The 26,426-nt window shown below is 38.5% G+C and overlaps 1 protein-coding gene across 1 annotated transcript; it reads left to right on the top strand.

Annotated features, from left to right (window-relative positions):
• The first annotated feature begins 13,225 nt into the window (after positions 1-13,225).
• LOC143863564 (alcohol-forming fatty acyl-CoA reductase-like) lies at positions 13,226-21,095 on the top strand. Its single transcript, XM_077374271.1, has 10 exons — positions 13,226-13,375; positions 13,473-13,576; positions 13,717-13,919; positions 14,018-14,118; positions 14,321-14,513; positions 15,957-16,118; positions 16,365-16,446; positions 18,607-18,873; positions 19,743-19,870; positions 20,730-21,095. The coding sequence occupies exons 1-10, from the start codon at positions 13,285-13,287 to the stop codon at positions 20,881-20,883; spliced, it is 1,485 nt and encodes a 494-aa protein (XP_077230386.1). The 5' UTR covers positions 13,226-13,284; the 3' UTR covers positions 20,884-21,095.
• The last annotated feature ends 5,331 nt before the right edge of the window (positions 21,096-26,426 follow it).

The raw sequence follows: 26,426 nt of genomic DNA, 5'->3' as shown, positions 1-26,426 counted from the left end.
CAAAAGACCAATATGCCCCTGTGGGCAGTTTTACCTTGTTTCAAACACATTTCTCTCTATCAAGATAAATTTGACAGGAAATAATCCTAATCCAATCTACTTTCCTAATCTCTTTGGATTACCTAATCCAATTTACTTTACTATTCTCTTTGGGTTACCTCTTCTAATCAACTTGCTTAATCCAACTAGGTTACCTCATTTAATCAACTTGCTTAATGTACCTCGATTAAATGTTGAGATGTACCCAAACAGGGCCTATAAACAGGGCCTATGTGTGCGTGCGACATAGAGTACACTTTTAGTAGGGGTGCAACTCGGGTCGGGTGCAACCCGACAAAAGTTGGGTTGGGTTTGGTAAAATTCGTGTCGGGTTCAGGTTCGGCTTGAGTTTTCCAAACCCAGGTTGAGTTCGTATCGGGCTCAGGTTGAGGGCTTGGGCAATCCAACCTGAGTAAAACACTACATTTTTAATCATATTTTTTTTCTACTATGCTTAAAAACTTGAGTTGGGTCGGGTTGAACTCGGATCGGGTTCAGGTTGATTGAGGGTAAGCTGGAGTGCCCAGGTACAACCTGCAGCTTCACGTATATATATATATATATATATATATATATATATATATATATATATATATATATATATATATATATAGAGAGAGAGAGAGAGAGAGAGAGAGAGAGAAAGAAGTGTTGGTGCACTTAAGCGCACCATTTTTTTGGTGCGCTTAAGTTGTTATAACGCCTCCCATTGGTGCGCTTTAGCGGGACCCAAACATTTAAACGAATGGGAGGCGTTATAACAACTTAAGCGCACCAAAAAAATGGTGCGCTTAAGCGCACCAACAAATTTCTCATATATATATAGTAGTTGCAATGGTTCGGTTTCGGTTCAGTTCGACCCCCAAACCAAACCGAACCGAAATTTGAATCGGTTTGGTTTTACCGAACCGAAACAGAATTTTCGGTTTGGTTCCGCCAAATCATTGAAATATTCGGTTTCGGTTCGGTTTGATCCCCAAACCGAACCGAACCGAAATTTGAATCGGTTTGGTTTAACCAAACCGAAACCGAATTTTTGGTTCGGTTTCGGCTCGGTTCCGGTTCGGCCAATTTTAACACCCCTATTCCTTTCCTTCCCTCTTCAATGCAGCAATACTCTCCCCATTAAAAGTCTCTATCTTGTCCGCTGGCTTGGGGTTGGAACTCCCACCTGTAGACTTTTTTTTGGTATTCTAATAAGAAATTCACTATTGGATTTAATAAGGGAGAGATGAATAAGCCTTGAAATACAAAGCTTGCAAGTAGGGGTGTAAACGACCCGAGCCGAGCCGAGCTTGGCCAGGCTCGGCTCGGCTCGTTAAGCTCAAAAGCTCGGCTCGGGCTCGAACCAGGCTCAGCTCGGCTCGGTCAGGCACGGCCAGGCTCGCGAGCCTTACCGAGCTCGGGTTATATTAAGTTCACACCCCTCATCTTCCCTGGACAGCCCTATCTAGTGTAATTTGACTACTTTTTTTACACTATGGGGCGTGGTCCAAGTAACAAATGGGGTTCCAAAAATGAAGTGAAATATTTTGCCTCCCCCTTTCACTCCTTGGATAACCCTTTTAGTGTATATATTAATATAATATATATATATATATATATATATATATATATATATATATAAATATATTAAATTCATAACGAGCCTTAACGAGCCGAGCCTGGCCTAAATCGGGCTCGGCTCGTTAAGCTTAACGAGCCTGACAAGCCGGCTCGGCTCGGCTTGTTAAGGATTCGAGCCGAGCTCCAGCGAGCTTCCGAGCCCGAGCTAAAATTGACACCCTTACTTGCAAGCACTCTCAAAAATAAAAAAACGTTAAAGCTATCTCTCTCTGCAAAAGAACGTGAATGACACTAAATTTTATTCACTTCAAGAACAGTATATGTACATCTCCTCTTCATTAGCAATGTGCTTTTGAAAAGTGGATTTTGCCTTCTTCTTGCTTTTCTTCGTTTTGGAAGAGGTGCTAGATTCATTTGATTGGCTTGAAATTGACTGGGATGGAGATTGGGAAAGCTGTTAGAGAAAGGCGTCCTTTATCTTTTATACTTTAACACTCCCCGCACATGTGGCTCTCTTGGCAAACACGTAGCACACATTGCTAATGAAGAGGAGATCTTCATTGGATATGAAGAACGGGTTTGGAATCTCATGGCTGCAAACACCATTGTAAAACCCCTTTCAGAAGATAAACCCAACTCACTTGGTGTTGAAATTGCCCTTTAAAGTGAAAGATCTGCATGAAAACCACTTGCCTCCTCACTTGGTGCTGAAACCGCTTTTGTCCCCAATACCACCTAGAATTTGGGTGAAGTGGTTTTGTCCAGCTTAGTGAATGATCACATTTCTCCACTGCCAAGTCCTTCTCTTGTGAAAAGAATTGGTCTTCCTGTTGTTGTTGGAGCATTAAATGTAGACAACAGCATATGAGTAGTGCTGGTGCTGATAAGGGAAAGGATAGCACAGTAGTAGTCCTTCTGAAAAGTCTTGCCTCTATGGTGATGGAAGCTCCTTGAGATATGCTGGTCCTGGTATTGATGCATTAAAGGGACCTTCCTTCACTAGTACACCTACAGCAAATGGCTTTTCTCATGTCAGCAGCCCTCTAGTTTGTACGACTCTATTGAATAATATAGGTGGTGTGAACTAATCACCACCGACTCATGCAGTCTTTTTATTTTAGGACTGTGATTTCTAGAAAGTTTATTTTTACTCTTTACTTAAACGGTTTGGATATGCCGTGTTAGTTGAATCGGTTTGGTTTAACCAAACCGAAACCGAATTTTCGGTTCGGTTTCGGCTCGGTTCCGGTTCGGCCAATTTTGCCACCCCTATTCCTTTCCTCTCCTCTTCAATGCAGCAGTACTCTCCCCATTAAAAGTCTCAATCTTTTCCGCTGGCTTGGGGTTGGAACTCCCACCTGTAGACATTTTTTGGTATTCTGAGAAGAAATTCACTATGGCTCTGTTTGGATGCCGGTAATTCGTTGTGAGATTTATATCCCAGCGGTCAAAGGGGAGTTTAAAGGGGAGATCTAAAACAGATCAGTCAACGGGGAGATTAAGGGTGGAAGTAACATTGTTTGGTTTGTCTTGCAAATATTGGGGGGGTTTGGAATAAGGGCAAAAAGATCTCCCCAAGATCTTCTCCCCAAAGTTCTTTGATTTGAAGAAACTTGGAGAGAAGATCACGAGCGCGCCACATCACCCGACCGTCGCCCGACAGTGCTAGTGGTCAAAGACCTTCAAAGGCAACCAAACAATCTCAAGAAGATGTTCTCCCCTCAATCTCCTTAAAAATAGCCAACCAAACAGAGCGTATTGGATGTAATAAGGAAGAGATGAATAAGCCTTGAAATACAAAGCTTGCAAGCACTCTCAAAAATAAAAAAACGTTAAAGCTATCTCTCTGCAAAAGAACGTGAATGACACTCTAAATTTTATTCACTTCAAGAACAGTATATGTACATCTCCGTAGTTTGAATGATGAAAGGACTTTGACCACATACCACTTGGTATCTCTAGTGTCTTATTTAAAATAAATTATTTCAAGCTCATCTACCACAAGTCCTATAGTATCAAAAGTCTTTAGTAGGTATCTAACAAGGCATATCCAAACCGTTAGAGTAAAAATAAACTTTCTAGAATCACAGTCCTAAAATGAAAAGACTCCATGAGTCGGTGGTGATTAGTTCACACCACCTATATCATTCAATAGAGTTGTACTAACTAGAGGGCTGCTGACATGAGAAAAGCCAATTGCTGTAGGTGTACTACTGAAGGAAGGTCCCTTTAATGCATTAATACGAGGACCAGCGTATCTCAAGGAGCATCCATCACCATAGATGCAAGACTTTTCAGAAGGACTACTACTGTGCTATCCTTTCCCTTACCAGCACCGGTACTCATATGCTGTTATCTACATTTAATGCTCCAACAACAATAGGAAGACCAGTTATTTTCACAAGAGAAGGACTTGGCAGTGGAGAAATGTGATCATTCACTAAGCTGGACAAAACCACTGCACCGTCCGTGCCTGGTGACGAATGAGGAAGATCTGAAGAGCAGCCCCAATTCGCCCAAGTACAAGCACTTGGTCTCTTATGCCATTTTTAATTAACTTTGAAGACTCTTGGGCAAAAATCATGTGAAATGGGAACAATAATCCCCGAGAAAACGTCTATCTAAGCATGCATGACCCGGGGATGGGCAAAGAAAATGAACATCCAAATCCTAACTCATCGCATCTAATAAAGCAGTAAACAACCACATGCAGAGCTATAACTAAACAGACAATGATAGATATAATGAGATAAGGAAAGCAGTAAAGATCTATATCTAGACAGATAATCAAGATAAGACAAATGAATAAACGCTATAGCTAAGCAACCAAAGCAGTAAAGTAATCACACTAACACGCGAACATATGCGACAGATAAGGTTTAAGAAAATAACAATCAATCACATGCTTGAGAAGCAAACAAACTAGAAGCGACGCATGAGAAATCTGAGGCAAACACACGACAAGCTAAAAAGATGCAAGAAAAGAAAAGAATCAGAAAATCATCGGTATACGAGAACCAAAAACTGTCAGGAAAAAGAAAATGGAACACACGATAGGCTCAGAGGGCGATTCAAAAGGAATCAAGCCCAGCGATCCTAATCTGCTGAAGATCGGACAAGTCTCGCGATCGTCATGACCTATCGTTGGGCTCAGCGAGGACAATCCCTGTGAAGGGGTCACGCTACGTCATCGCCCGTCCCAAAACTCGATAAACGTCGGAAAATCGATGAAAACAGGAAAACCACGATCGAAATCGAAAATGGAATGAAAAGGGGACTCCGAGTGACCTGGCGATCATCATCCTTGCCCATTTTTTTTTTGTTTTGCAAATTCTAGGTGGTATTGGGGACAAAAGCGGTTTCAACACCAAGTGAGGAGGTAAGTGGTTTTCATGCAGATATTTCACTTCAAAGGGCAATTTCAACACCAAGTGAGTTGGGTTTATCTTCTGAAAGGGGTTTTACAATGGTGTTTGCAGCCATGAGATTCCAAACCCGGTCTTCCTATCCAATGAAGATCTCCTCTTCATTAGCAATGTGCTTTTGAAAAGTGGATTTTGCCTTCTTCTTGCTTTTCTTCGTTTTGGAAGAGGTGCTAGATTCATTTGATTTGCTTGAAATTGACTGGGATGGAGATTGGGAAAGTTGTTGGAGAAAGGCGTCATTTATCTTTTATACTTTAACACTCCCCGCACATGTGGCCCACTTGGCAAACACGTAGCACATGTGGATTTTTGCTATCCAGGAGGTTTGAACTCAAGACCTTTGGCTCGGATATCATATTAACTTACCAACTTCTCCAAAAGCTTAAGCCGTTGGAAAGGCGTTATTTGTCTTTAATACTTCAAAAAATTACCAATGGGAGACATAAAAATGACCTAATTATAAACAGGACCCATGCTTTTATGAAATTATCAACCATGGACAAAACAGGTCTTGTCAGTAATAACTGGACAAAACTGCCCTTTTCTTAAGCAACAAGTTTAACTTTTCCACTTTTCCCTCTTCTCTCTTCTTTCCCTCTTCTTTTTTTTTTTTACTTTTCTGTTTTCAACATTATTTTTTTTACCTACCAGTCATATTCCTCATCATTCAACCACCATTGTTGCTGGGAAGTTTCGAAAACTTGAAACGTGAGTTCATTCCCATCTATCTCTTTGTATCTAGGTTTTGCTTTTCATTTGTTTTAGGGTTTTGCATTTCTCCTTCTCCTTTTCGATGGCGGATGAGGAAGATGAATCGTAGGGTAGAAAGGAAAAAACACAGTGAAAAAGAACAAGTGAAAACAAAATAGGAAGTAAAAACGTGTTCATAAAGGACTTGATAATCCCATTCGGAAATTGGTAACCCTACTTTTTATACCAGAAACCCCCAATCCCAGAGGCTTGAACACCCTTCCAAAACTCCAGTACCCTCAGCCAATTTTCAGGGACTTGATAAGCCCGTTCGGAAATTGGTAACCCCATTTTTATACTAGATAACCCCAATCACAGATACCTGCCCCTTCCAAAACTCCAGTACCCTCGACCAATTTTTTGGGACTTAATAAGCTCGTTTGGAAATTGGTAACCCCATTTTTTATACTAGATAACCCCAATCCCAGACGCTTGAAAGCCCCCTTCCAAAACTCCATTATCCTCGGCCAATTTTCAGGGACTTGATAAGCCCGTTTGGGAATTGATAACCCCATTTTTATACTAGATAACCCCAATCCCAGAAGCTTGAAAACCCCATTCCAGAACTCGAGTATCGTGCGCTTAAGTTGTTATAACGCCTCCCATTGGTGCGCTTTAGCGGGACCCAAACATTTAAACGAATGGGTGGCGTTATAACAACTTAAGCGCACCAACAGATATATATATATATATATATATATATATATATAGTGGTAGAAATGGTTCGGTTTCGGTTCAGTTCGACCCCCAAACCAAACCGAACTGAAATTTGAATCCGAACCAAAACCGAATTTTCGGTTCGGTTCCGCCAATTTTGCCAACTTACTCATAATCATTGAAATATTCGGTTTCGGTTCGGTTTGATCCCCAAACCGAACTGAACCAAAATTTGAATCTGTTTGGTTTAAGCAAACCGAAACCGAATTTTCGGTTCGGTTTCAGCTCGGTTCCGGTTCGGCCAATTTTGCCACACCTATTCCTTTCCTCTCCGCTTCAATGCAGCAGTACTCTCCCCATTAAAAGTCTCTATCTTGTCCGCTGCTTGGGGCTCCCACCTGTAGACTTTTTTTGGTATTCTAAGAAGAAATTTACTATTGGATTTAATAAGGGAGAGATGAATAAGCCTTGAAATACAAAGCTTGCAAGCACTCTCAAAAATAAAAAAACGTTAAAGTTATCTCTCTCTGCAAAAGAACGTGAATGACACTCTAAATTTTATTCACTTCAAGAACAGTATATGTACATCTCCGTAGTTTGAATGATGAAAGGACTTTGACCACATACCACTTGGTATCTCTAGTGTCCTATGTAAAATAAAATATTTCAACCTCATCTACCACAAGTCCTATAGAACCAAAAGTCTTTAGTAGGTATCTAACAAGGCATATCCAAACCGTTTAAGTAAAGAGTAAAAATAAACTTTCTAGAAATCACAGTCCTAAAATAACAAGACTCCTTGAGTCGGTGGTGATTAGTTCACACCACCTGTATTATTCAATAGAGTTGTACTAACTAGAGGGCTACTGACATGAGAAAAGCCATTTGTTGTAGGTGTACTAGTGAAGGAAGGTCCCTTTAATGCATCAATACCAGGACAAGCATATCTCAAGGAGCTTCCATCACCATAGAGGCAAGACTTTTCAGAAGGACTATTGCTGTGCTATCTTTTCAGAAGGACTACTACTGTGCTATCCTTTCCCTTACCAGCACCAGTACTCATATGCTGTTGTCTACATTTAATGCTCCAACAACAACAGGAGGACCAATTCTTTTCACAAGAGAAGGACTTGGCAGTGGAGAAATGTGATCATTCACTAAGCTGGACAAAACCACTTCACCCAAATTCTAGGTGGTATTGGGGACAAAAGCGGTTTCAACACCAAGTGAGGAGGTAAGTGGTTTTCATGCAGATCTTTCACTTTAAAGGGCAATTTCAACACCAAGTGAGTTGGGTTTATCTTCTGAAAGGGGTTTTACAATGGTGTTTGTAGCCATGAGATTCCAAACCCGGTCTTCCTATCCAATGAAGATCTCCTCTTCATTAGCAATGTGCTTTTGAAAAGTTGATTTTGCTTTCTTCTTGCATTTCTTCGTTTTGGAAGAGGTGCTAGATTCATTTCATTTGCTTGAAATTGACTGGGATGGAGACTGGGAAAGCTGTTGGAGAAAGGCGTCATTTATCTTTTATACTTTAACACTCCCCACACATGTGGCCCACTTGGCAACACTACAAGAAAAGTGACATTCACTAACGGTCATGACCGTCGGTGCATATGCCAATGAACATCGGTGTATCTTACTGACGCTTTTAGTGACCGTCACTTATGCTACCGTGCCTAAAAGTATTTACCGACGTTTGTTTGCAAACCATCGGTGTTGTTATTTATACCGGCGTTTATGAACGTCATTAAAAATAAGAAACAAACGTTGGTCTTAAGGTTATCACCGACGTTTTAAGTAAACCGTCGGTGTATGTAATATTACACCGACGGTCAAGACCATCATTAAAAAATCCAAATGGGCCTTTGGATGTGTGTTTACCGACGTTTTGTGACCATCGGTAAATACAGCGACGCTAAAGACCATCGGTGAATATCTCATTCAACAACCTTTTGTGGTGACCATCGGTGAATATAATATTCAGCGACGTTTTATGAACGCCGGTGAAAACATGGGTTTTTTTTTTTTTTTTTTAAATCAGTTTTGAGTATCGATCAAATACTTGCTAATATTGACATGTTAATATTGAAAAACAAGAGAAGGGTAGTAGTGATCACAAGCTCAAGAAACTACAATCTATGACAAAATTGATCGCAACAAAAAAAAATTCCTTATTTGATATATTTTTTTAAAAAACAGAGATTTTCAGTAATGGTCTAGATAATTAATTAAAGTACTTGAAAAATGGGAAGGATCAGTCAACTAGATGTTTACAAAAAATTCATTATGCCCATGTTGAGGTCCTACACCATAAAAATGCAATTCACCTGATGAAATCAATGTAGCTAACGAGGACTTGAATGTATCAACCTCGGTCTTTTCCTCAGGACTTAAGCTCAGTTGAAAAAAGGAATGTAACAAAAACAAGAAATAAAAAACCAAAACAATATTATACTGAAATGAACCATAATATACAGCCTTTGATTAACTGAATTCTAGAAACTTTGATAACCTTGATGAAAGCTCTATTGACATTTTGGACCCAGTCAGCATTAGCGTTGGGCCCCCAACGGAACTAGCTGCAGAGAGATCATTGTTGTCTATGGCTTGGCCAATTTGCTGAGCTTCTAAACAAGCTCTTGAAGATATCCTGTGATAGCATCAGAAAGATGAGTTCATCAATGAATGAAATGGACATAGTAGATCAGATATAGAAGTAATGATACAGACCATTCGACACTAATAAAAAACTAAGAAGTTATCCAGGTCACAGAGGTGTGTTTGCACACAGAGATGTTTGAACTTTCTCCAGAGAATGCTTCTTTTAACACTTAAAATTACATCATATTGAAAACTGATAGGGTAACGAGAAAAGTGAAAGCATAAATTCCACATAGCACTCTCTCATGGTCGCATTAAATGATAGCAAGGAAAACTTTGAAGCGAAGAAGAGAGGTAGTTCTTTAATGGATAAAATACATAGTTCCATTATCTGAGCACACAAATTCAGTAAGCTTTGCGTCTCAAAAGTCATACTCCAGAAGTTCAATTAACCTCAATTTAAGTGGCTTGGTGTTGTGACATGTCAACATGGTGCAGAAAAATAATAAATAAACTACCACTTTAAGATATGTTGTAACATATGCATTTATACCAAGCCGCTTGTTGTTTCATCTCAATTTCCAAAAGTCTAAAGGCCAATCATATATCGTGAGCCTTTATATAGCATCAAATTATTTTTATCAAGGCAATCTCTTAGTGAACATTCAACAACTGTAGAAGTGCAAATAACCAAATTCCACAATCTTTGTAAATGGGAATATCTTTAGAATTGCATGATTTAAATTGAGTCAAAGGTGAGCAACACATTTAAGGAACAAAGCCTTAGAAATCAGTTGATTGCTCCACAATTCTATAGCTATATAGATTCTTTGATTAGGACGAAGCTGGCTCATGTACTACCTGAATCCACATTTGTCCCCAAGAATTTGCATTCCCCACATATTCTATATTTATAGTAATCAGTTCATGTTTTTAGAAGCAAGAAAGGATTCAAAACAATAGCTCAGACCTCTAACTAATATTTAGAAGACAGTTTATCCAGTGCTTGTAGAACTGACTGAGAGGGCAATGTCTAAAAGCATGACCAATCCAGATTGTATACTGAAACTGATGGGTTTGGAGGAAATCGATTTCCAAAATGAGCAACAGTAGTGCCGAGTTCTAGGTCTTGTGAAGATCATCCTTAAAGGTTTACATGTTAGCCATTTAGCAATTTCAAAAGGATGTGTTAGATCGCATTCACTGACTAGCATTCACAAAATCAGTTCCCTTCTAATAAAAGCTAAGTTCATGCTCTTCTTTGACATGTGAATGAGCTGTCACATAATCTTGTAGCCAAATTGGAGATCAATTGCTCTCTTTTATGTCGGTCATGATCAGTGTAAGCATTGTTTCAAAACGCGGAGGCAGGTCAAAACGTGGCCAAAGCAAATCCTAGTCGACTCGACACTAGGCGGTTGAGTTATAAATACCACAACTACAAAGAATAGATAACACGAGTTTCAACTATTACTTATTCTGCTTATTATATATATATATATATATATATATTAGAATTATAAATATTTATTTGGATTATTTACTAATGTTAATAAATATTAAACATCATTTCCTGATCACACTGCTTCACTGTGTTGGAGTTATGGGATACAAATAAGGCACAAAACAATACGAAACCATAAATACAATAAACTGATGTCATACACATTTGCATGTAAGGTGTAGATACGATAGCTAAACAAACTCGCATAACTAGAGCTGCATTTTGACATCATTGTTGGACAAAACTTCCTCATCATGGCAGAGATTAAAATACCCTGAGATACACCCTTTTCGAGAAACTCTCGAGACAAATATTTGTGACTATGTCCTGCACACGAACAAGTACTATATGGCATGGTGATGGCCCATTAGATTAAACAGCCCCAAACACAAAATCCAAAAGGGCTTAGTTATGTTGCAATGAAATGAAAAGAAGGGGCTGATAAGTATCAATTTCTTTTGCCATTTTCTTACAATCCTGTTGTTTTCCTGTGTTTGTAGCTTTGACGACATCAACACAGAAAGGCTGCGAGTGGCCATGAAAGACGGGAGCAAAGAAACGAAGATGTTGTGTTTCGACCCAAAGTGCATTGATTGGGAAGACCATTTCACCAACATTCACATCCCTGGCGTAGTAAAATACTTATTTAAATGAAGATTTCAGGAAATTTCAGTCTCAAACAATTTACGCTTTCCACCATTAATTTGTTATTCTCTTCTTAAACTATTAAGGCTGACATCAAAATCATGGAAATATATAGCTCTGTCCAAGAGAATGGGAAGTGTAATCTATATGCTACCCACTCAACTGTAGTAAAATTTGTATTTTAGATTGCCAAATTCCTTGGTTAATTTAGAAATTGAATATTTTTACTGTTTATTCCTCTTTGCATGGATTTCAGCTTGAGTAACAAGATTTGATTCTATCATGATTGAACCATGGTTTTAAATTTCAACCGAAATCCGAAATTTCGGATTTCGGTGGAGACCGACACCGAAATGCATCAAAACCGAAACGGTCATTTATTTCGGCCAAAATTTAAGTCGAAATTTCGGTTTTTCCGAAATTTGACCCAAAAAATCTGTTTTTTAATATTAATTTAATATTTCACCGAAATTTCGACCAAAATTACCGAAATTTAATATGGAATAAATCGTTTCGGGTAATGTACCAGATTTCGACCGAAATTTTGAAATCGAAATTTCAAAATTCCAGGGGCCGAAACTGGTACCGAAACCAAAATTTTAAACCTTGGATTGAACTAAGGTGTTAGTGTGGTAGACCTAACCTTAGATAGTGCAATATCTAAAATTCGTTATGGTCAGGTCATCCTAGTTATGTGATAAAGAAATAGTACAACATGGCTTCTAAACTCACAGGGGCCCTTGTAGAAACGGTGGAGAAGGGCGCCACCATTCGTTCCACGTCATAGTTAGTGCATTTATTGTGGCTCTGAAAACTGTAGATGCAATGACGTGGATCCAATACAAAATAAAGATATGCAATAATTCAAATTCAGTGGCCAAAAAAGGGATTTGGAGACATGATTTTAATAGTTCATTTTGCTAAGACCAATCTAAGGGGAAATATAAATATGTGCATAAGATATCTAGTAAGTATAGTAATGTGATGCATCAAAGTAGCATTTAATCATTTCTCATATAAATATATATGAGAGAACGGTTTCTACACACTAGTGTAGATAAGTTATCTACACACTAGCTCTTAAAATACAGTGGGGGCCCACATTGTTTGGGTGATCCAAAGCATTCATTTGATGGGCCTTCACTAGATAGGGTGTGCCCAAAAAATCAGCTTCATAGGATCATCCTAACCCTTTGAACCGTGTAGGCAAAAAATGGACAGATTTGTGAAGGTTTATACACGTCCATTTTACCTCCACAAATCGTAGGGTTGGGATGATCCTATGAAGCTGATTTTTTGTGGACACCCTATCTATGTGAGGGCCAATCAAATGAATGGTTTGGATCACCCAAACAATATGCTTTCCACTGTATTTTAAGCTAGTGTGTAGACAACTTATCTTCACATGTGTGTAGGAACCCTTTTCTCATATATATATATATATATATATATATATATATATATATATATATATATAGTGAAACTAATGCAAGTAGTGTTAAGGAGAAAATGATGTTAAGAATGAGAAAAAGATTCTTCTAATTTTCTGTCTTGTATCATAGGTACGTACAACATGTATATGTACCCAAAGAATGATACAACTGGTTTATTCTGGAGGCTTCATAATTTAATATCCAAGTTTTAAGCCTTTTTTGGTTATTTACGATCAACTAGCTCTCTCTCTCTCTCTAGTTTTTTTTTTAAGGGTAGAGAGAGAGAGAGTCTCTATAGTATTGACTATAGCTTAATTTCCCAAGATTAAAAAATACGTAGTTGGTGAACAGTGGTTAAGTCTAAGCGTTAATTATATGACTTAACAACATTCACCACCATGAGTGGATGAATGTTGGATAAACAAACAAGTTTTAACCCTTACAACACAGAGGAGAATACATCCATCTCTCTCTCTCTCTCTCTCTCTCTCTCTCTCTCTCTCTCTCTCTCCCCTTTATTTTTTTTCTCTCAACACATAACTAACCACTTTCTTGTGCCACATCATCCTACTTGCTTGTATAAATACATTACTCACATTCGAGTGACACAACATACCTTTCTTCATTGAGGGCTTTAGCTTTACATATTATTTACTCTGAAATGGATTTCCAAATGGATTTGGGGTGTATTTTACAATCCTTGGAGAACAAAAGTATCTTAGTCACTGGTTCTACTGGCTTTCTAGCAAAAAGTATGTTCCTCACTCTTTTTTATCTTCTTTCTCATTTCTCTCCTCTTCATTATCACCCAAATGTACTGATATGTTTTCCTGTCAAATGAATGTATAGTTTTTGTGGAGAAACTACTTAGAGTTCAACCTCATGTGAAGAGGCTTTTTCTTCTTATAAGACCCACAAAAGATGAGACTGCTAAGGATCGCTTGCAAAATGGTGTATGCCACTACCCTTACTTCTCTATATAATATATGTACTTTCTTTACTCCTCTATCAATCAAGTGGCTTCAAGGAGGCAATTCAATATCACTTGCACCAAGATGTTAGGTATCATATCTTAATTTTGTTTTATTGTCAGGTTATGGAGAAGGAGGTGTTTAGGGTATTGAGAGAGAAATATGGTAAGGGTTTTTATTCATTTGTATGGGACAAGGTGACTCCTCTTGCAGGGGATATTGCTTATGAGAACTTGGGAATAGAGGAGAATAGTCTCAAGGAAGAAATGTGGAGAGAAATCAATGTTGTTGTAAATGTAGCTGCTACTACAAACTTTGATGAGAGGTGATGATGGATAACAAACAGTTAATGAAACCATTTTCTTCTCTTTTTTTTCTTTCAAATTACTAATTACTATTTCTTTTTTAATTATTGACTTACAGATATGATGTGTCCTTGGTTACTAACACAATGGGAGCTAAGCACGTTTTGGAGTTTGCAAAGAAATGTGTGAAACTAGAGATGCTTCTCCATATTTCAACTGGTGAGTCTCTCTCTCTCTCTCTCTCTCTCTCTCTCTCTCTCTCTCATCTTATTCTTGAAGCTCTATTTTCTCCTGCTCCTTTTCTCTATATTTCCTTCTCTTCACACCTTTTAATCTTATTTTTTTGTAATTAGGAATTAGTTTCTTTTCGAAGTTTGATCTTTCAGCCCTCTAATGAATCAAATTTCATATGGTGTTCTAGCATATGTTGCTGGGGAAAAGGCAGGACTCATATTAGAGAAACCTTTTAACATGGGTGAAACACTAAATGGAAGCATGGGTTTAGACATTGAAGCAGAGATGAAATTGGCAAAGGAAAGATTGATAGAACTTCGTGATGATGGAGCTGAGATAAAAGCAGAAACAATTGCTATGAAAGAACTTGGAATCCAAAGGTTTGAAAAACTCAACTTGGATCCACCAAAGATTGCAAATATTAAGATCAATGTTTCTAAAAACAGAATTGATCAAGAATTGTTGGTCCCAGTAAATGAATCGTTGTGAAAAATATGAAATTTTGTAATACATAAAACTAAATGAAGTAGCTACAGAGACACACTAGTGTAGATGTTATCTACACACTAGCTTAAAATACAGTGGGGGCCACAATGTTTGGGTGATCCAAAGCATTCATTTGATGGGCCCTCACATAGATAGGGTGTGCCCAAAAAATCGGCTCCATAGGATCATTCTAACAATTCGAACCGTGGAAGCAAAAAATGGAAAGATTTGTGAAGGTTTATTCACGTCTATTTTTACCTCCACAATTCGTAGGGTTGGGATGATCCTACGGAACTGAGTTTTTTGGGCACACCCTATCTATGTGAGGGCCAATCAATTGAATTCTTTGGATCACCCAAACAATATGACCCCCACTGTATTTTAAGCTAGCGTGTAGATAACTTATCTACACTAATTTAGGAAAAAGTTAAGACAGTGTTTATAAAGAAATTTAAGGAAAAGTCAAAACATTGTTTAAAAAGAGAAACCATAACTTTAAAGTATATGTGTGGTACAGAATGGGATTATTACATTTCTTTCTTTTTTCTTGTTATTCATTTACCTACACATTAATTTTTTAGATGGATCAAAAGTTTTACTTCAAAATAGTTCAAATAATATTTATTATAATAATAAAAAAGAAAAATAGATTGTTTAGATGAATGAATTTTTCTTTATCTAATTTTTCAGCTCACTCCCAAATTCCTCTTGCTCTTGCCTTTTCTATCCCTATATCACAATCAAGGTTTTAAATTTTGGTTTCGGAGGTATTTTCGGTCCTATACGAAACCGAAATTTTAGCCGAATCCTGAAATTTTGGTAATTTAGGCTGAAATTCTGTAAAGGAATAAAAAAATAATATTTTATCTTTCGTACGTTTCGGGAATTTCGGTTTTGGAACGTTTTGGTTTCGGTGTTGACCGACATATCCGAAATTTCGGATTTTGGTCGAAATTTAAAACCTTGCTCATAACTACTTACATATGAAAATTTCATAAAGTTTTTTCATGATTACATAGCACGCTTAATGGTACAAATGCGTCATTTGTTACTGCACAAATTCATGAAAGCTTTGGCTATCCCGCGACCATGATGCTTGGATTTTTTCTTTCCACCCCAAAATATCTATCGGATGACTAATTAACTATAGGTCTATGGCTCAACCTAAAGTCATTGAATTCAAGTATGCTGCCTATTTTGGAAATGCCTATGGGATGAATATTGCTCAACGTATAGTAACTAGTTCAAGAATTTGCCAATTAATTCTTCCCAAACAAGCTATATGCCGTTTCATTATTCCATTTGTTTCTCCATCTCTGCCCCTTTATTTCTTTCAGGGCTCGATTCTTTGGTTGGCCAAATACCTATGTTTTTACAAAGGCGATGGGAGAAATGCTTCTTGGACGATTTAGAGAAAATGTACCTCTAGTCATCATACGCCCAACTATCATAACAAGCACTTATAGAGAGCCTTTCCCTGGGTGGATTGAAGGCATCAGGTAACTTAAAAGGGATTTATAGAGATTGTTGCTCCGGAAATCTCTCTTATTTTTACAAAATATAAGATCTTCTTGTAAACTTTACCCCTAGCATATTCTTCACTTAATTATAACTCTAATTTGATGAATTCAATGACATTCAACACTGTAAAGAGGATACCATCACATGTAGAGAAATCAAGAAAATGTTGGTATTTAGGTAGAATGCCTTGCTAATCATACTTTATGTACTTTGGGTAACTGCAGAACCATTGATAGCTTTATTGTGAGTTATGGTAAGGGGAGGTTGAGATGCATACCGGCAGCACATAGGGAGATTCTCGATGTAGTAAGTTTGCTCCATATGCTTCCTTTCTTATTTATGAATGTATGACACATTTGTACGTTATAGTTTGTGTTGTGAAAAAAACCCACAATAGCAACATGCAATTTCAATGGCAAAGCAAAATGAAACAGGCAAACACAAGCAACACATGAAGACACAGAGATTTATGTGGTTCGGCGTAAAGCCTACATCGACGGTAGAGGCTACGAGAAAATCCACTATAGGAATTGGAGATTACAAGAGGAAATCGGTAACTCTCACCAAACCCACCCAGAAACACTTATACACCCTTCGCACCCTTTCTGAAAATCTAGGATGCGAAATAAGCCCTAAAACGCCTTATACAAATTAAGTGGGTCAAAACAAGCTTACCTTAACTGGGTCCAACTTAGTTAAATAGCGGGTCAGGTCACACATTTTAGGATCCAACCAGGTTGAATTCAAGCCACGTAACTCAACAATTGGTCTGTGTTCTGTCACGCCCCGACCCCACTGTGTAGATATTGTCCGGTTCTGGGTCATCTACCCTCCCCGGTTATGTTTTCCAGCAGCACTAACCGTGCCCGACCCACTCCCCGGCGCCCACCCCTTGCAGATGCTGAAAACACGTCTACACAGGGAATGTGGGGGTCTACACATAACCCAGGAACTTAAGCTCTCCGCTTCCGATGTGGCCATGTAGATATTGTCCGGTTCTAGACCGCAACCCTCCCCGGTTTTGTTTTTCCGCAGAAACGCGTCTACACAGGGAATGGGGGTCTACAACATATAGCCCAGGAACTTTCGCACTCCGCTTCCGATGTGGGACTATTACAGTCCACCCCCCTTAAAGGGCCCAATGTCCTCGTTGGCACATCGTACTAGAGGAGGTACGGCTCTGATACCATATTTGTAACACCCCGACTATTACAGTCCACCCCCCTTAAAGGGCCCAATGTCCTCCCCGGTTTTGTTTTTTCAACGGAAAAGGCGTCTACACGAAGAGGAAAAATCCACATATATAGCCCAGTAACTTTTCCTCCCTTTCCGATGTGGGATCTTTCATCTTCTTACGTAAGTTGCATGTGAAAAAAAAAAAAAAGGAGACAGGTTCTTAATTTCACTAATAAAATAAGAAATGTTGTGATCGTAAATCCGGATCAAATTACAAAAACAGTAAAGAAAATAAAACAGAAACACATAGTGGCAACATTTACATTGCTTGGCAATGTGCGTACATACACTAAGTAGATGAGAAGATTTCTACCTAGGTATAGTTACAAGCTTATCTCTCCTTCAAAACCATAGAAATTGAAATTGCTCCATGTGACCCCCATGGTTTTAAATTTCGACCGAAATCCGAAATTTCGGTGGAGACCGACACCGAAATTGACCAAAACCGAAACGGTCATTTATTTCGGCCGAAATTTCGAAATTTCGGTTTTTCCGAAATTTGACCAAAAAAATCTGTTTTTTTAAAACCGAAAATTTGACAAAAAAAAACTGTTTTTTTTTATATTAATTTAATATTTTACCGAAATTTCGACCTAAATTTAATATCAAATAAAATAATCATTTCGGGTTATGTACCAGATTTCGAAATTTCGAAATTCCAGGGTCCGAAACCGGTACCGAAACCGAAAATTTAACCCTTGGTGACCCCAAATCGGAGCCCCTTGGAGAATATAACTACTCATTAAAAACACCAAAATTACAGTTACATAATATAAGACATCTATCACAATAAATTAATGGATAGTACCCATCTGCATCTTGTTAGAAAATATTAAAAGGTAATTAATGTCCACAAACAGTACACTCCAAGAAATAGAGATTTTGGCGCTGATTTTTTTAAATCAGTCTAATAATAATATTAAACATAATTTTTTATATTAAAATAGGGATTTGCTAGTAACCATTGCAGAAGGCATTTCGCGATGCAACAGCCCATCCGTGAAATGTCTTCTGTGATGGTCCCTAGCAAATCCTATTAAAGTATATAAAAATAAAAACATTAAAATTATAAAAATATACCTTTCACCACAGTTTCTAAAACTCATGGATTTTAAAAGTCTATCGCTAATTTTCAATTATTGGAGACGGAAATTACTCCATCCGTAAAAGGGGTTTTTCTTGTAATGGTAAACTTATGGGTTTTGACATCACTTTTGCAATCTGATACAGATCCCAGGAGACATGGTGGTAAATGCTATGATAGTAAACATGGCAGCTCATTCAAGACAACCCTCCATATTCATCTACCACATTGGTTCGTCTGTGCAAAATCCTTACAGTATCCCCAAGCTTTTGGATAAGATGTACCACTACTTTTCTAAGAACCCATGCATCACAGACGATGGAAGGCCCATCAGGGTTTCTAGGACAACAATCTTCAATGCCATAGATACCTTTTGGCTATACATGACTCTACGTTACATGCTACCACTCAAGGTTTGTTTTTGCAAGGATGTGACTTTTTTACCTATAAATTCATAATCTGTAAAATATATAGCGATTAGTCATCAACAATCACGATTTGGCCAAAAAATTCAACCTCTTAATTTTTTTTTCCGGAAGCCTCTACTTCGATGGATCTAGCATGGGCTATGCCGGTGCGGTGGGCACTGGGTGTTCTGGAAGATGAAAGGCTGACTCAGCCAAATGGGCCTTTTCGGGTCTTATTGGAATCAAGGATTCTAATGAGGCGGAAGTTAGAGCCATAACTTCAAGCATCAGATTAACAGTTTGAGAAGATATGGACACCGTCATTGTGAAGGGTGATTCCATCAATGTGGTAAGATGGTTGGATAAGAGATGAGATCTTGGACTATGTGGAGGTCATCTTGCTCGACATCAGCATGTTCGGAGGTTGACTAATGTTGGAGAGGCGGCTAGCCATAGATGGTGCCCAGCGGTAGAGATCATAACACAGACTCACAAATTTGATGGAGTGTCCTAGATCCGAATGGAGAGCACCATTGTACGAAAATGCCCTTCATATTTTCATTGATTTATGTCTAATTATAAGGGGTATTTCGTTAAATTAATTTTAAAAAACCTACTCAAAAAGACTCAAAAAGTAGACACGAAATCACTCCAATAAGGGTTCTGAACAGATTGAATGATTGGTCGTCAAACAAAAGCCACCGATAGGACAATTAGGGTTGGCAAAATACAACCTTGGTTGGGCTAGGGTTGGACTCAACCCGACCCATCTTGGCTCAAGTGGCACCCTTACTAAGAAGTGATGGTCATAACTGGTAGTCTCCATATTAATGGTCCCTTTTAATGCCTGTTTTTATGTTGAGTTTTCTCTTTAGGGCTTGGGATTAGCGAATGCAGTATTTTGCAAGCATTTCGATCATCTATACAATGGTCTCCGTCGAAGGTACAACTTCACCATGCGTTTGATCCATCTGTACAAACCATACTTGTTTTTCAAAGGAAGGTATGTCTACTTTCTACTCCCTATTGCAATTGACAATTATTAAGATGCTAGTAAAGATTGCATTTGTTAACCATTTTTTGGAATGATTCCCTAATTTCATGTTTCTAAGAATGAAATATTTGAAAAAAGAGATTTGCCAGGGACCATCCCAGAAGGCATTTTGCGGGAGTGTCTATTGCATGATAGAGCAGCCACATAGACTCAGATTTTGTCTTATTCATTTAATTCATCTGAGGTGGCTGCTCTCTCATGCAACAGCCGACCAAATGCCTTATGAGATGGTCCCTAGCAAAATCCTTGAAAAAATTGTTTGGGTGTAAAAAGAATGATGTCAATTTTTACATAAGACCAACTTTTTTGGAGTGAAATGGAGCTCAACCATTGAGCTACACACCGAACCCCAACACAACATATGTTAACTACGAACCCCCCTCTCATCATATTACACCTCCCTCTCATCATATTACACTTTTCTTCTTGAATGTAATAAATCCCCAACCCCACAGTGTATTGTCTGGAGATGCTGTAATTATCTACAGCCAATAATTGACGACCCGTGCCCAACCCACCCCGCAGAGCCCCACCTCTTGGAGATGTTATAATTAAATACATCTACACAGTTGAGGGGAGAGTCCACATATAGAAATGAGTTCAATATGGGTATTTCTTGTAGTGATTATTTGCAAGTAATCGTGATTACTTTCAAAACGATTTGAATATAAGATTATATGCAAATTATTTTAAAGATATCCAAAAAAACCCATATTCTTCTTCTTTGTTTAAGTTAGATATCTAAAATGATTGGATACTCATGTTCTCAAAATTATTTAGCGCTTATGTTCCTACCCATGTTTGGCAGGTTTGACGACTTGAACTCAGAGAAGTTGAGGATGGCAATGAAAGATAATGGTGTGGTAGATGAGATGTTTTGTTTCGACCCCAAGTGCATCGATTGGGAAGAATATTTCATGAAAATTCACATCCCGGGTGTTGTAAAGCATCTATTCAAATGAAAAAAGCAACATGGTTGTGTGAAGTCATGCATTCAATCTTGTTAGAATAAGATCTGGCCATTAGATTGTTTTTCAGATTAGGCAACTAGATTTAGATTAGGTATTTAAGTTTAAATAAGATTATTCTTATCTTTATCTTCTTCAATTATCTTTAACTTTTCTTGCTTATCCCCTAAGTGCTCTATGTAACCATTGTTTAGGATGTGACAGTAACCAATCAATATTTGTGGAAATTCATTTTCTTTTCAACTCTCCCGAGATAATGATCATTTTATCTAAAGTCTCTCTCTCTCTCTCTCTCTCTCTCTCTCTCTCTCTCTCACATCTTGTTATCAAATTCAAAAGCATCATATACCACAAGAATCAAACATAACATTGTTGCCAATGTTTAGCAAAGAAAGATGTTTCATAATGTTAGAACTATTTGGAAGGGGTAAAATCAGGAAAAAGCATATATTCTTCCAAGTTTGCATAAAATCTCCAACCATGTGCATTCCTCCAAATTTGTATACACTACTTGAGAGGGGTAAATCATATATTCCTACAACTTCGAATAGAATAATGAGAAGGGTAAATCGTCTGCTCCTGCAACTTTGCATGGACTCCCGAACCATTTAAAAGGAGCTTCATATACTCCTGCAACAAAATTCAACTTTTTAAAATTTATTTTCCGGAAGCCTCTACTTCAATGGAAGTAGCATGGGCTATGTCGGTCCGGTGGGCATTGGGTGTTTTCTCGGAGATGAGGCTGACTCAACCAAATGGGCCTTTTCGGGTCTTATTGGAATCAAGGATTCTAATGAGGTGCAATATAGAGTTATCCTTCAAGCATCAGATTAACGGTTTAGAAGATATGGATACTCTCATTGTGGATGGTGATTCCTTCAATGTAGTAAGATGGTCGGATAGGAGACACCTTCACCCTAGGAGATTCTTTGAGATGAGAGATGAGATCTTGGACTGTGTGGAGGTCTTCTGGCTCGACATCAACATGTTCGGAGGTCGACTAATGGAGAGGCGGCTAGCCATAGATAGTGCCCGACGCTAGAGATCATAACACAGACTAACAAATTCGATGGAGCGTCCTAGATCTGAATGGAGAGCACCATTGTACAAAAATGCCCTTCTTATTTTCACTCATTTATGTCTAATTAAAAGGGGTATTCATTAAAGTAATTAAAAAAGGGGAGTGATAAATCGACTCCCATATATCTTAAATCGACCCCCCATGTGTCTATCTCTCTCCTCTTTCTCTCTCTAACCAGAGGAGAGAGAAAGACACATAGGGAGTCGATTTAAGATGTTTGGGAGTCGATTTATCACTGCCCTTAAAAAAACCCTACTAAAAAAGACAAGCCGCATTTGAAAACTCTCTCACTCCCTCCCTCCCTCCTAACCGTAAGCCCTTAACTATGTACAGTGTAAGTAGGGACCTTAAGGCTCGATTGATGGAAACACATGCACTCTTTTCCTCTCAGATTAGGGACCCTCTCTTTAATATGGAACTTTAGCTATAAACGTATGTGTGTTCCTATCAAACTTAAACACATACATTTATAGGATTTTGGATCACACGTATGTGTCCTTCCACACTACAAACACCTTAGTGTTTCACAAGTTTAAAACACTTGGGATTTATCACTAAGACTCCTTCATGACTAACACTACTGTGAATAGGAAAAACTAACGTTTTTCACTTATGTGGGACTCAACAATGTGGGCCACACTAAAAAAACGCCAACATAACAACCATGCATTTTATACCAAAAGTCCTTTAACAATCAATTGTGTCCATTAGCTTTCACCACGGTCAGTGCTACAACTCCTTTGACAGGCAGATGTGATTGGTCTAACGTAGTCATGGCTAGTGCCACAGCCCCACTGCCAGGTATTGATATCATAGGTACCACGGGTAATCCCACAAGTGCGCATTTGACTGATCTACGTGACCACGTGCCAGTGCCACAACCCTACAGAAAGGTAGGGTATCCTGTTTAGTTCTAGTGCCATAGCTCCATCGGCAGATAGAAAAAACCAATGCATGGCTAGTTTAATCAACACACTCGGGTTCGGTCGACTGACCACTACATTTGTTCGACCGAATCAACAATTCTGATTTTCTCCGAAATACGAGTTTTTCCTCTGTTTCATGCAGTTTTTCTCCAAAGTCTTGAGTTTTCAACATATAATTGACAAAAAATAATTCCAGATCAACATCCTTAGTTTCCAATACCCTTTTTCCTCAATTCGAGATCGGCCTTCGTCAGAATCTTGGCAATACTAAGATATCCACGTGCCCAAAATTCATCGAAAGTACCAAAGAGTTAAGGCCAACTACGAAAACACATTGATGATCATCCCTAATCATTGTTCTTTAATAAGTTTGCATGATTCTTTACCTAAGCCAATGATCAATATATCGCTTACCTCGAAGATCATTTTCTCCATGCTAAGAATCTCCTTCGGGAGACTCTCCTTCCTCTTCTAGGGTTCCTTCTTCAGTTCTCTCTAGGGTTTTCTCCGAAGAAAAGTTATGAGCTATAGGAGTTAATGATCTTTTATAGCTACTAACTAGATTAAGGTGAATTTCCATATTTATCCACTTTTAAATCCCACAATTTCAATCATACCCATTAGGGTTAGTGGACGAAATGTCCCTAAGGTTAGAGCGTTTCTATTTGACCTTCGGATTGTCCCCAAATTTTACAATGGTTACTCATGCCAGGGTAGAGTGTATCAAATCGACCCCAACTTTCATTCTTGTCCATTTTCTAGCACGTTCTAGTTTTTATGACGCTTTCCATTTTTTCCGGTGTCGCTTCTTCTTTTTCCTTCTTTTCTCCTTCTCTTCTTCTTCATTCTCTTCTTTTTCTTCTTCCTCCTCTTTCGAGTTGCAACGATGGTCGTCGGCGGTGGTAGAGATGAAAAAATGGAAAAAAAATTAGAGAAGATGATGACATTTGTCTACCCTTCATATGCATTTGAGGGCAAAAAAGTCTTTTGGACCGCATGCCGCATTAAGTTAGGGAACTGAAATTCAACCACCATCCATTGACAATTTAATAAATTTGACGCTATAGTCATAGTGATCCTCCTATTCAACTACTTCAACCATTTCCGAACACCTCATATCATTCTCAGGGCATACAATGGTTCAATCATCTATGGACGATTCCTCCCACGTCCTGATCTTAGGCCTTGACTCACCCTCCATGGACGAACCTTGCGGAGGAACCCTTAGGTTTTCGGGGCATTGGATTCTCACCAATGTTTGCATTACTCAACCCGACATTCTCGCTTCTGCTTCGTACAACTCTATTGCACCGCAATTGGCGCATTGGTCTTTGCAGGCTTAATGCTTTTTGCTAGTTGGTTCCATTATCACAAAGCTGCTTCAAAATTGGCTTGGTTCCAAGATGTAGAATCTATGTTGAATCACCACTTAGCGGGGTTACTAGGACTTAGGTCTCTATCTTGGGCGGGACACCAAGTACATGTATCTTTACCGATTAACCAATTTCTAGACGCTGGAGTGGATCCGACTATGTTGAGCATCGCTCCCCTATTGCCTTTACCCCGCATCGTTGGTTGGTACTCCGCCCAAACATCTGCATGTTATTGAGTGAAAAGGGTGTTCTTCAGCAGTGGTATATCATCTTTAAGGAATTCTCCACTTAATTAAGGATGGTTTCAGAGATAGAGGATCAAAGCAATGGAAAAGCAAGGGAACGAGGCGACTGGAGGGAGGGTTTGGTATGGTAGTGAGACCCACAGTGAGACATGACTAATAGGCTAAAGCGGGGCCAAAAAATGGCATCAGTGTGTTGTTATGTTATGCCAAGCCAATATGGATTGCCACGGGAAACTAGGGACATTTCCAATACCGACACTCCCCTCCCACCCCCTCCCCAATTCTGGTTCAGGAAACTAATCTGAATTATAGATCTACGACACAATCAAACCCGAACGAACAAAATGTTGAATTGAATCGTACCAGCCTCTACCGGGGGTTATTACTCATTTTTGTACTTGCTGTTTTATTTTCCAATTATTTCTTCAATTGAGAGAAAGAAAGAGAATAGTAGGAATTCTCTAATCCCATTCGGAAGGATATCATCCTCATAATTATCCATGACTATTAATGATAAATTTTCACTTTTGGGGAAAATGATAAATTTTCACTTTTGGGGAAAATGATAAATTTTCCATCCTTTCTTCCCCGGTCCACCCCCTTGTGGTGTAAAAAGAGAATCATAAATACACTAGAGGGGCTGGACTGGGGACGAAAAGGGCGAAATTATCAGTTCTCTTTTGGCAAAGAAATTATATAGAATAGAATTTATGAGGGATTTGCTAAGGACTATTGTAGAAGACATTTCGCAGGTCGGTTGTTCCATGAGAAAACAGCCGCACAGGCTCAGTTTTCAACAGATTTTGTCTTATTCACTTTTCAACGTAAATAGTTTGTGCTCCAAAAATCAACTCAATCATCCTAACCCTCTGGTCTAATACGACGACACCATATATGAATCTCCACTAATCGTAGAGTTAGGATCATCTTAGGGAAATGTTTTTTTTTTTGGGCAAGGCCTATTAACATTGGGTCGCAACGAATGAATGGTTTGGATCTTCGAACAAAGTAAGCCAAAGTGATTTTTTTTTTTTCAAACAAAATAGATGTTCATGGTGTCTACCTCCTTCAAAGATCTAGAGCATTCATTGTTAGACGTTTTTATGTGGTTTAACCCCTTATAGTCAAGTATATGTAAAAATAGATGTGTTTGGAAAAAGAGTGGAAAAAGAGAGAGAGTATGCGGCAATGCTAATATTTATCTCCATATTCATTTTAGAACAATGAGTGCACATGATGTGACTATAAAAATTGAGAAAGTAAGCTTGAAAAATAAACAAAGAACCTCTAATCATAAAGCATACGGTCCCCAACTTCTTATAATCTCAACCAAAGATGACAATATGCAGTCCCCACTTCTACTCTCATTTAAAGAAGCTGGCATCCATTCACCACCTACTTCAAAATGGACAGACATTATTTGTCTACAAATCTGCCCATTTTTTTCCTCCACAAATGGATGGGTTAGGATGATCCTATGGAGCTGATTTTTGGTACACACCCTATCTAAGATAGGGCCTTGCAAATGAATGGTTTGGATCACCACAGAAAATGTGGGACCCATGTGATTGAGGCGCTTAAGCTCACCACTTATGTGTACCAAAAATCAGCTCTATAGGATCATCCTAACCCATCCATTTGTGGAGGTCAAAATGGACAGACAATATTTGTCCACAAATCTGCCCATTTTTGTTCTCTACAAATAGAGGGGTTAGGATGATCCTATGGAGCTGATTTTTGGTACACACCCTATCTATGGTAGGGCCTTGCAAATGAATGGTTTGGATCACCACAGAAAATGTGGGACCCATGTGATTGGGGCGCTTAAGCTCACCAAACTTATGGTGAGCTTTAGCGCCCCAATCACATTAGGGCCTACTTTGTTAGGATGATCCAAACCATTCATTTGAAA

The sequence above is a fragment of the Tasmannia lanceolata genome, unplaced genomic scaffold (assembly GCF_043159265.1).
Source record: "Tasmannia lanceolata isolate RefF3 unplaced genomic scaffold, GAP_Taslan_0.1 ptg000044l, whole genome shotgun sequence".
Taxonomy (NCBI): Eukaryota; Viridiplantae; Streptophyta; class Magnoliopsida; order Canellales; family Winteraceae; genus Tasmannia; species Tasmannia lanceolata.
This window is presented reverse-complemented; position numbering and strand designations above follow the sequence as displayed.